Consider the following 13,051-nt stretch of genomic DNA (forward strand, 5'->3'; position numbering starts at 1 on the left):
TATCTATCCAAAGATTTTCGAGATAATCGATAGATTTATTTTCTGATTGGGAACAATAATAATAAGTGTATTTTAATATTTTTAATTTTGTCGCTTGCCTCTGATCACTCGATCGATATTTTATCTTTCTTCTCCCTCGATATAGAATTTTTCGAAAAAAATGGAAATTTTCGAAGAACAATTTATTTATATATATGATTTGAAAGCGTGTATAAAATATTACAATTTCGAATTACATTTTCGATTGCGATTTATTCTTCTCTCGAGTTATTTAGATTCTAGAATTATCATTCTTAGGTAAGTAAAGATATTTAACAATGGTAGCAACTTATCAGTTAACAGTAATTTATGAATTACTAGATATACGTGTGTTGATACACGAGCACTTTTTTCTGTTATATCGCTGTTGTGCATTTACGTATTTTTTTTTTTTGTGCATTTTCAGCAAAAATCATTTTCCGTCCAATCGAAGAATATTAATATCACGGACGTATCCGACAAAAAAAACTCCTCCTCCTATTTTTACTCGATTCGGGCGATACGAAGAAAAGATGTCGAAATCCGAGCTAGAAATTCCAGCTTCTCGTTTATTTTATATATCCCTTTCCACGAATACACACTCTCCAATTTTTCGTCATATTTCACTTCGACGAACTATCCCCCCCCGAGATATTTTTAAAACCCGATCCTGGTCAACAGCTGGTCAACGCGCCATACCTTTAAATTTTGCGCGGGATCACGTGTCGGCGACCGAAATTTGCGCAACCTTGAAAGAAGGAAATATATCCGTGGAAACGGGAGAAAAAGAGAGAGAGAGAGAGTGAGAACGCTTGGCAGCCGGTACACGGTTAAGGGCAATACACATAGCAAGGCGCCTTAGCGCCATCCTTAGGAAGGGACCTGGTACCGGTAATACGAACCTCTCCAATGCACACAACGTGGCGGGCGCCTGTCGCCTGGCTTTTATGTTTCTCTGCTCGTTTCGTCGTCCTTGATACGCTTCTCTCCTCCTCTCTCACTCCTACTACCGCGTCTCCTCTTGATCTCCGTCTCTCTACCCCTTCTCCGACTCGCTCTTTCCCTCCATCGTATATATATATACATATTTCTTCCATCTCTCTTTCTCTTTCTCTCGTCGAATCTTTCTCTCTCCTTCCACTCGAAGTACTCCGCTCTTCCGTCGCGCTCGCGCTATCTCTTTTTTCCTTACGTCTCTCTCTCTCTCTCTCTCTCTCTCTCGCTACTCGAAGTACTCCAGCTATCTCTTTTCCTCTCGACTGGGCTGCCCACTCGGAGGAAAGGAACGAGCTGAAAAGTACGCACTCTTCGCCGGCCTCTCGATCGTTCTCTCCCTCGTCCCTCGACGTCCAGCTACCCGCAGTCGTTCTCTCGAGGAGACGAGAACACTCCTTTCTCTCCCTCTGTCTTTCGGCCTCTAGCTCGGCCGCCGCTACTCGGTCCCAACCCGCGCCTTCAAAGAGAGGCGGGAGTGGCTCGAAGCGCATTCCGTTGCTTCCTTCACTTCGTCCCGATCGCGCCACCATCCTACCGAAAGCGCTATGCCGGTTTCCGGATTAACGGAGCCCGATACGTCTCTATTTAATCGATCGATCCTCTTGCTTTTTCAAATATTGGATCTTGGATCTTTTTTTCTTTTTTAAGCGTCGAATCGAAATCTTTAGAAAAGTTTGCGAGATAATTAATAAAATTTAAAAATTCAAATTTTGGAATTATCCAATTGGATTGGATAGTTGCAAATCGTATTTTGTTAATTTTACGAAGTTTTGTAAAGTTTTGTGAAATATTGGATCTTGGATCTTTTTTTCTTTTTTAAGCGTCGAATCGAAATCTTTAGAAAAGTTTGCGAGATAATTAATAAAATTTAAAAATTTGGAATTATCCAATTGGATTGGATAGTTGGAAATCGTATTTTGTTAATTTTACGAAGTTTTGTAAAGTTTTGTGAAATATTGGATCTTGGATCTTTTTTTCTTTTTTAAGCGTCGAATCGAAATCTTTAGAAAAGTTTGCGAGATAATTAATAAAATTTAAAAATTTGGAATTATCCAATTGGATTGGATAGTTGGAAATCGTATTTTGTTAATTTTACGAAGTTTTGTAAAGTTTTGTGAAATATTAATGCGTGAACAGGAAGTGAGGAAATTTCATTCGTAGAGATTAATTCAAAATGTTGCAAACGACGATACGTCATTAGACAGCATATGCTGTTTAGCGCTTGTTAGTTTCTGTAAACTCATTGGTGGGCCGTATTGAATGAATTGCTACTTCTAACATTAAGGTCGGCTAAGGTTTCTCAATCTCGCATCGAGAGAACCTCGTAAGCCTGATAAGTGGGTTTTTCTTATACGTGTGTGCAAGGAACGAGAGAATTACAGAATCGCCATATTGTTTTATTATGTATATATTATTATAACGACTTCGGAATAGAGATAATGGAATAATGTATTTAGTGTGTGAAATGATTACTTATACGACAACATCTCTTTGAATTCCTTCGAGTATTAAATTTACAAAACTCAATCCATCCAATCCAATAATGATTAGATAAACGTTTCTTTGTACATTTATCGCTCGAATTTTCATCTTCACAAAGATGTCCTCTGAAATCTAGTCTATAAGGCTCTCATCCATCAGCCACGTGTCAAATATGTTTGCTCGCAATATACATAATTAAATAAATCTAACAATTCTTCTCAATACGAAAATTATATTTCACGCAGATCCATAGAAAAGGAGAAGAAATTGATGAAAGCCAACCATCTTTCATTTGTTCACGAATTGAAACTTGAGCGTTCGATCGAATAACGAATTCTTACGAATAAAATTGTCGATTTTTTTTTTTCTAATAATTTATGAGACGATCAGATGAGAGAGTTGACTGAATTTCTTCGTTCATCCTCTACGAAGGTGCGCGAAGACGGATCGAAAACGCTCTGCAAACACGTACGTAAACGTATTTGCTCGCGATCAACGCAGTGGTAATGGGTTGCCAAGTTTACGTGTCAATTTATTCCTTATCGACGAATAAATATTTGTACACTGATTGTCCTCGATCGCCCCTCGCCCTCCACGGTTTTGTAATACCGGAGAAATTTGTATCATCGAAACTGGGAACTGTTCTATCTGTAAACGTGTCTTGTTAGAATTTGCGCGTTCCTCTGTTTTCTCCGATGAAATCTCGATTAATTGCTCGGGAAAATAATTTGATGAGCAATTTTTTTAAACCAAAAATTGATGAAATTTCGTTTGAATTCTTTGTCAAGAAAATATCATTTAGAAAGTTGTGCTGAGTTAGGATTATTTCAAGTAATAATTTATAAAAGAATCGTTTCGAATTAAAAATGGATTAAATATGAAACAATCTTCGAAGACTCTTTATTCTTTAAAGAAGAAATAAATATATTTTATGTCTAACCCAATATATATATATATATATAGAGAGAGAGAGATGTTTCTCATTTCCTGACCTTCCTTAAAATAAGAAGAAAATAAAGATCTCTAAAAATATTTTTCGACAAATCTTGTTAAATTTCTTCCAACCATTAATATACATAATTTTCTTCAATTCGTGTTCGCTTAACAGATCAGTTCGATTATCCCTCCTCTCTTTTTTCTTTCTCGACTCGAAATAAATTCGGCGAGAATTGAGTCGCGAAGGAGCGAAACTATGAGGCCGAAGCGAGCTCGTGACGCATATTGGGACCGAGGATATTTCCATGAAATCCCTCCTAAAAATACTTGACGGATGTTGAATCTCGCGGCTACGTTTCTCCTTTTGCTACTGTTACTGCCTTCCAGCTCTCTGTTGGCGGCAGGAAATGCTTCTCTCCCGTAGGAACGAGCCCCAGGAATTCGAGAAGAATGCGACCGCCCTCTCGTCCGACTTGTTGTCCTCTGACGTCATCCTCTCTTTTAGTCAATGAATCCCAATCTCACCACGGTCTCACCCTAAAACGATTAGTCCTTCGAGCCAGATCCTTCCACCAGATCTGTACCAATTGGAATCTGGATGAAAAAATTTCCTCGTCGACCGACCAGAAAGCGCTTAAGTTTTAACTTTAATAATTCGTAAAAATGGCGGATATTAAGTATTTAATTATGGATGGATCTGATATTTTTCAACGATTTACTTTCAATTGTAAATTTAAAATAAAAATAAATTTATCGGAATTTTACCGAAGAAAGATTTTCATCGAGGATATAATATTCACTTTTTTATGCGATAAAATGTTTCTACTCTCTCTTTTTTTTTCTTTTTCAACGGCGACGAAAAACTGTCGGTCGCGTGATCGGGCTCATTTCGCCCGATATAAAATTGTGTGGCGTTACATCGTGCTGTTAATAACTCCTGTAACGTTTCTCCTGTAAAGTAACGCCTGTAATGATCTTTAAAACAACGCTTTGGTTGGCTCTGATACGAGGAAAGTATCCGGTATTCTTGTCGTGGAACTCCACGTGTGTGGCTCGGTTTGTGCCTGGAATCGATTCGTGCCTGGAAATTTAACGGAAAGGAAAGATTTTACAAAAAAAAGAAGAAGAAGAAGTTTATTGCGAAATATTCGAATCTCGTCCAATTTTATGGATTGAAACGTTAGAGAGTTAGAAATCATCCGCGATACAATTCTGTGACGTAGCAATTCGATGACCCGATAACTCGATAACTCTCGAGTTTATTCGACGAACAGATTAATTCTTTCGTGGAACGAAGCATGTGAAAAATTTACATTTATCAATTTAATTGGAAAATTTTAGGCAATTTCGTTACTTTTTTTTTTTTTTTTCTTTTTTACGAAACAATGTGTTATTACGAATCCTCGAGTTTATCGTATAAGAACTTAATGCTACGCGAAGAATCTTAATTAAGACGTAAAAAGTAATAAAATTATAGCCATATATTTAATTTATTCTGCATCTCTCGTGCCTCTTTTTTCCTTGATCGAAGAAATAGCGTCTTTTAATGAAGATGAATAGCGTCTTTTTACATCAATCCACTTTTTTTAAATAATAATATATATATATATATAATCATTGTAACTTGGTTTGGAAAAAATATCTACTGTAAGGTATTTAATTAACGCGTGAAAAGTTGATGCACGTAGCTCGGATTGGAAAACGTCTCGTTCGATCATATTATTATCGTAATAAGATGCGCGTCACCACGTTGAAGAATTTCTATTATTATAGCTACAATAATAGATAAAGCTTCGAACGTGCGTTTAACTTTCTTTTACGGAGAAATTGTCGAGAAATTATGAAGTTTGAAATAACATTCCTAGAAAACGTGCTGCGCTCGTGCGCACGCGTGTTGAATATATCTGCAAAAGATAATGTTAAATAAATTATGTAAACTTAAAATTGCACAAGCGAATGAAAATACAGGATCGTTGGAATGTGTTGGAAACATATTCTTGCGTAATGTTATTATCTTTGCGAGCCGACGTGCCGAACGCTTGAGATTTCATCTAAATTTCAATTAACCATCCCATCATCGAGACGATCGATATAGGTGTTATTCTTGAATAAATACGATTCTTCCCTCCTTTCCTCCTTCATTCATCCATCTCTTGCCATCCTTTTCAATCAAAAAATAAAACCTTCGAAATAATAATCGAAAATACGAATATTTTACATCATCGAAATTATCAAATAACTTGAAAAATCGTCGATCGACTCGATGATAAAACTTCTACAGAATGAAACGTAGTGTTCGAGGAATGAAATGAAAAGCGAAATCCCCGCGATTGTATATATATATGTATACACACGTGCATTCCTTTCTTCAAATCCAAACCCCAAAGTAAACAATTAATAATCAACGAAGCGGACGTACGTAGCTCTCGAGAGGAGTCGAGATCAGAATTTCTAACGTGTACAAATATAATCGAGCGTACGTGTCTTACAGGTGCTCCTCGATGCCCAAGATGGAAGATAGCATTCTTACAAGTGAATTAGTCGGTCGTTTCGAATGTTAAACGAGAAAGCACTACTACGCGTTGACGATGAATTATCCACCCACGACCGTCCATTATTTCAGACTACTCTCGTCACCCCTGTTCATGGATAAAATTCCCCTCGAGAATCTTCTTGCAAGAAGGAATTCGCGCAACTATCGTCGCTCGGGCATCATGCTCTCTTTCTCGATCGCCTCGAATTCTTGCAAATTGCTTCTGTCATTAATCATCTGTCTTGGTATCTGGCAATCCCGTGCCAGACGCATAACCACGGTTTGTAAAATAGGTTTTCGCGACAAATCCAACGATCTTTGTGAAATTATTACCGATATTCGAAGATGCGTTTCGTGACTGCTGCGACGATTTAAGTGTTTTCTACAGTATTTTTTTAGTTTTAGGTATTTGTGATTATATTTTCAGAATCCTTTTGATTCATCATTTTTGAATAATTTTTGAAATTAATTTATATCATGATTCATATATTTCATAGTTTGATAGAAGGAAAATAAGCGATTCGATGAAAATATATTTATAAGATGAAAAAAAACTTCGAGAAATTATATTGAATTTGATGTTGTTATATGATGTTCTATATTATGTTACAAATAATTACACAAAAATGTTTCTAATCTTAACTTCTGATCGTTTCAAACAAAATTTTCCTATTACCATCTCGCCGCAGGAATTAAAGAAAACAAATTGGCGCCATATAAACTAACCTAAAAGCTCACCTAATTTTACATCAAATATTTTGAATGTAAGCTAGCCTTCCATTTTATTAAAATAAACGTTTAATAAAATAAACTCGGTCTCAAAGACTGCCTAAAATTCAAACTGCGTGTCGAAAATATAACATCGGGATTACGAGAGCTGCAAAACACTAAACGCCGATTAATCTTTTTATTATTAATCGAGGAAGAGGAAAAAAAATACATTAAAAAACACGAATCAACAGAAGAAGATATCCTTCTACATCTGTTTCAAGGTTGAAAAGGCCAAATGAAATCGCCACCTGTGTTATTAATCATCGTATTCGCATTGCTATAACTACGATATTCACCCATAGCAATTTTTATGGAATTATGGAATTAAATAGCGTCCTCATTGAAATGAACAATAAAAGGAAAGAAAAAAACTTTTTCGGTTAATATTCCTCTTATACCTCCTCACATCTCTCTGAACAAAGATAATGTACATATATATATATTCATAAAAAATAAACATCGAATATTATACTCTCGAGACAACGAAATAAAATCTTGTAAAAATCAGCATCTTCCTCAAACCGAACCGAATCAAGCACTTAAATTTAGATTCGAAATTTAAATAGAGAAAAAGAAAAAAAAATTTTTCTTTTTAAATACTAAAGCCAAGAAAATCTTGGTTCCAGTCTCGATGAGGACGCGGCTTAACGTTTTCGCGGCGGCCAAGCGCGTTATATACGTTTATATACGTTTGCATCATACTAGGTTCTAGGAAGATTCGTAACGCTTTAACGTCCATAAATAAAACGCGGATCCCCGATCGAATATTCGCCGGTTGAACCGCGACACGAGATTCCACGCCGCTATTCCATCTCTTTGGAGGGGGTGGATGTTAGCACTCCATTACCGATTCTTCGAAACAACCGGTCGCGGTTGTTTGGTTTTCTGGTCAGTTCGGGATACGAAACTTATAAATAGGACGCGTGGATTCTATATCGAGGCGTTTGAGACGAGACGAGAATTTCATCCCCTTTCGTTTAAAACCGTTTTAACTGGTTCCAGATGGGGAAGACAACAAGTTTGGAATTGGTTACGTGGAACGCTTCCTATCGACAATTTCCGATATTAAAATTAAAAAAATGGCGGATTATATACTTTTATACGTTTGTTTCGTTTTATATCTGATATTTTTCAATGATTTCGATTTGCTTTCAATTGTAATGGTATAATTAAATTCAAATCGAAATAATCATCTACCTAATTTGTACTAACTTTTTTAAATTTATCGGAATTTTACCAAAAATATAATATTCATTATTATATTGGATGAAAAGTTTTCATCTATTCATATTCCATCTGCACAATTTTGAATAACTAACTCCTTCGTTCGAGGACGAAAGGATTCAGAAAAAGAGGAGTCCGTAAATTTTGAATAACTTCAATTTTTGAGTAGATTTTAGAATTTTTCAATAAGTCGCGAGATACTCGTACGAGATCGGGTGTCCCCTTGAAACGAACGACGCGAGTTTTCTTCGATAGGCGAATCCGTGGCGAAAGTTAACAGCTGAAAACAGCTGAGAAATAGAAGAAGAGGAAAAGTGAAACGCGTGAAAGAGAGAGAGAGAGAGAGAGAGAGAGAGTGATCCCGATACACAAGCGAGGGAAGATTCTAAAGGGGTTGCCGTTTATTTTCAGATCGTGCGCCCAGCGAAGGGGATCAACGTCGGTGCAAAAACAGCACACCCCTGCCGCTTCCCGGCTCCCTTACCACCAACGGAGAAGGTAACTATGTCCTCAAGGTTATACATACCCTTTCTCGTGTCTGTCTCTGCGTCGTCTGAGCCGTATACGCGCGAAAGAAAACACAGATTGCGTGGAAAAGGGATCTACCGCTAAATATCCCATCTTTCGCTCCCATCTTCTTTTAAAATTATCTTTTATTCGTTTCGAGCCGAGAATTTGAAAGATATTCGATTCATTTTGATAATTTTAATGAATTTTATTCGGGATTAATTCAGACAAATTTTTTTTTTTGTGATGAAATTTCGATTTTATGATTAAGTTATTATTATTATCGGTGGAAATAAAATTTGTATTTGATCGTTGTTATTTACAAAGGTATGCTTAAACGACGGAGAATAGACTGGGATATATATTTTATAATATTCATTTAGTTACAATTACAAGAATTTTTAATTGTTACAAGAACGTTCGTATAGGAATTTCTTATCCTCGCGTTTTAAGTATTTAAACAAGGACTGAATTTTCGTTAAATCTCGGATGGAAAAAGAAGATTATCATCTCTGGGATACGCGTAGTAAAAAAAATCCAGTCGATGACTCGTATAAAAAATTCTGGTATTTCGCAAATCATCGATAACCGCTTTGAATATGCAAACAGTTAATTTCAATATTTTTTCTTTGCTTGATAATTAGGCAAGTTCGATTTATTAATTATTTTAATTAAAAACGATAAATTGTCGACTCGTCGTATTATTTAATTCCCAAATCCTCCACAACTCCTCCCCTCCTCAACAGGAGGAGGTGGCGATACACAGAGAGCTACTGTCCTTAAACTGGCTTCGTTTTGAAATCTGGTGGATAATACTCGAGTTGCTTTCTTGGCACATCCCCAGAATCGGAAATAATAGCGGCGAGTTTTGGCTAAAAATAACGGGCGGGATGAGAATACAAACACGTAGGGAAATTTCTTGGAAAAAGTGACACCTGACGTGGTGCACGACGCGAATCGGCAGAGTCAACACGCAGAGTCGATCCTCTGGAAAGGAAGGATCCCGGAACGGAGCGACGAGCGGGCGAACGGTTATAATAATCGGTCCTGGTAAAAAATGTACACGGTGTAAATGCCGTTCATTAGGCTTAACGGTTGTTCCCTGGGTACATCGATCCTTACTGGCTACGCCATTGGCCGCTGGCTACGCCTATATCCACGTGGTTAACCTTGAACGATGCTACGAACCATTTCTTCTCCTCGTCTTTCGCCGCGTTTTTCACTTCCGTGTCCAAGAGAACAGAGCATCGGAAAGATTCCCCCGGCTGGTGAACTGGTTTGCAGGTCCGCCAGGACTTTCCGAGTCGGAGAAGGAGGAGGAAACGAGACAGAGAGAGAGAGAGAGAGAAACGTTAAAAGAATTACTGACCGGGATACCGGCAAAAATTCATCGCAGAAAAGTCGTCGTTGGATCGTACGGGCCGTATATTTCACAAGGATGATGCGTTTTTGCGTTTGCGGATGTTTAATTTCTCGGAAGAGTTGGAATATCGTTGTGGGAGCATTACGAGGAATCGATCAAATCGTTGCACCATTGTTGACCGCATTTCTTTTTTGTTTTTCTTTTTCTTTCCTTTTTTTTCTCCTTTTTATCCTCCTTTCGAGAGTTATTGCAAGATAAATATTTGTTTTAGGTTTTAACGTAGGGGAGATTCTCTTCCCCTTCTCTCCTCCCTTTTTTTTTTCTTCTTCCTTCTTTCTTCTCCCCTTTTTTTCCCTTTGGTCCGGCAAGCCTGCCGAAGCACGGTGACACGGGTCAAAAGTGACTTACGCCGGTTAATTCAATACTTATCTAATTTTTATTGCACGTGGCTATTTACCTGTGAAATTCGTTTCTTGCTTTTTCATACGGTTAATTTATTTACATATTTTCAGCCGAGCGATAAGTACACATGTGTTTCTCTGTAGTTTTATGTACAAAATAATGACCGTTAAAAATTGAAGTCATAAATATCAAAAGTGTATAATTATGCAAATCTAGTAAACACGAAGGAAGAAGTATTGTTCAAGGAAGTAATAAATTCAATGATATTACTTTTAGCATTGTTATTCAAATGAAACATATATCGTTGAAACATTTTAAAAGCTAATTCCCTATTATTTTGTAACTACAATTTCTCGATATAAATAATTATTATACCTCTTATATACGATTATTTAAAATTATTGTCACCTACTCCAACTTATCCTAAAACTAGACTTTATTCAACGATAAATCAAAACGCAACAACAACAATTATCTCCGAAAATTACGAAACGAAAATTCTTTCCTAAAACTTCGATTCCTAATAAATAAAAGGAAAAAAGAATCAAATCCAAATGTCGAAATCTCTTCGAAGGACCACGAATTCCAAGCACGATCAACCATCCCGATTTCGGCCCAATCACTCGGCATTTTCCCACACTTTTCCCCTCCCTCTCCCTTCTTTCCCCATCGACGTTACGCTTCGGTCCGTTTAACACGCGCCGATGCAAAGCCGCGATTACGCGGAACGGAGGATTAGCTTTAGACGCGAGGTTGCTCGCAAGGTCAAAGATCGGCATCCTTGCCTGCGATTTAACGCTCACGACGGCTGCATAATTCCGAGCAATATCTCCAGCCGCTCTAAAAATACGCGTCGCGTCCCGCGCGAGAAGAGAAGCTCTCCTCATTCTCATCCCTTTCCTCGCTCTTTTTAATCCTCGTGCGTGTATATTTTTATTATCGTACGTTCTTTTCGTTTAATTCGGTAGCAAAGTGGATCAATTATTATATAATCGCGTCGTCGAGGCTAATCTAACTCTGATTTTTGAAACAGGGACGCTAATCGTTCAGAGGAATTAATTTAAAAAGAAATCTCACCGCGTCACGAATTTATAAATATAATTACGTCGATACTGCTGCGAGCGCAGAAAATTATCGCGGATGCGTTTAACTAACTGTCATTAAATGGCGGCATCTGTGTATATATATATATATACACACATGGAAACGCGTGAGAACGAAGTGGAAGAGGTTTCCTTTAGCGTTCCAGAGAGGTGACGCGCGCCCAGATTTTCACGCGTGACGCAGCCCGCGCGATTTTCGTTTTTCAATACGGCCGGTTCGCGGAACCAGCGAAACGACGCTTTTGGCCACTTGACTAGAACGAGGAAAGCGATTCTCTCTCTGCCTCCATCTCGAGATCGTTCCACGAATTTCTATTATCCTGGCCGAACCTCTCCAGGAGCCTCTCCAAAGTCGATACTCGAACTTTGCACGATTTTTGATAGCTGATTTAAGGAAAAATTCTTATTTTTCTTATTTTCCCGCTTCGAAATGCGAGTTTGATCTGCGCTGCATTCGATAGAATAATTAGAGTTTGATAGAGTTTCTTTCTATTTAATTGTTTATTCTGGCAGGACTCGTTGAAAGATTCAAGATTAATTGCTACTCGCATTAATTTCGATCAAATTTATCGTATAAAGGGAAAATTTCGATTTATAAAATATTCGTGGTATTAATTAAGAGACACGTAGATCGAATTGTATCAGCGAAAGAGAGTGCATCGTTCGCGAGGAACGAATATCGAGCGTCAGCAACGTGATGCGTCCGTAAATTGCTCAATACTCGAGACGCGGTCGGTGAGATAATTTTTAACGCCTCTTTTGATTGTCGTTATCTGACGATGTTGCATACTTTGTTTTTATCAACGTCGGAGGAGACAAGCTCCCCGAGTTTTATGAACTACGCGAATCGTTCTCGTCGACTTACTCTTGTAAACCTGGTGACTCTTAAAAATCGGATGAGAGAGATGTGAGATTAAGGAACGAGTATTAGGAAAATTCTGGAAAATGGTCTCGTATCTCGAGGGAAGCTTTCTGCGCTATCTGGTTTTACCGATGCAAAGGCCACTGCTCCGTCGACGTCACGCGTTCCCAAGCTGGCAGTGAATCGCGGCGAGTGTTCTTGCGTTAGTGAATCGTATGGGAAAAATGCTCGAGAAAAGAAGGAGGAGGAGAAATGTATTATTCTCGAATGTTTTTCTTTCCTTGCAATCTTCGTTGCAATCTGTTATCTCGTTAAAATTGCTTTATAGAATTTAGCGTAATATTAGATCAGCGTAATATTAATCGACGTAAATTGATATCCGTTTGCACGAGACTCGAAAAACTTGGCGTTAGAGCATTAAAGCGAGTTTAAGTTTTAAGAGAACGGTTCTTACCACGGTTCGTCGCTTTCGATACGCCAAGTCGTTACGATATCACGTGTAATTTGCTATATAGAGAACGTGATACACGCTTGTTTCCTGATTCGTCGGTTACGAATTTCATTTGGCACGAAACAGCCGAACAAAAATCGTGCACCCGATAAAAAAGAAATCGCTGTACACACTGTTTCAATAAAGCGTGACGTAACATCATAAATTTTATTTTCACTGACTTTAGGGTATGTTGTATGTACATTTCTTTCGTGACAAATTTGCCAATTAAACAAAAACATCGAGATCACCGACAGAGAAAACACATTGTATACCCGCGAAACGATTTTGTTATCATTTAACAGGAATAATAATCGGAATTTTATCTGTTTGCGAATAGCATTGCATTTCTATTCGTTCACGA

General features: G+C 37.7%; 1 protein-coding gene across 1 annotated transcript in view; it reads left to right on the plus strand.

Annotated features, from left to right (window-relative positions):
- Window positions 1-13,051, plus strand: part of LOC413371 (mothers against decapentaplegic homolog 6) — a 68,914-nt gene that overhangs the window by 21,054 nt on the left and 34,809 nt on the right. Inside the window, exon 4 of the mRNA XM_396816.6 lies at window positions 8,372-8,458. Within this exon, the coding sequence (XP_396816.5) occupies window positions 8,372-8,458 (87 nt within the window). The remainder of the gene's footprint in view (window positions 1-8,371; window positions 8,459-13,051) is intronic.

This window comes from Apis mellifera, linkage group LG4 (assembly GCF_003254395.2).
Source record: "Apis mellifera strain DH4 linkage group LG4, Amel_HAv3.1, whole genome shotgun sequence".
Taxonomy (NCBI): Eukaryota; Metazoa; Arthropoda; class Insecta; order Hymenoptera; family Apidae; genus Apis; species Apis mellifera.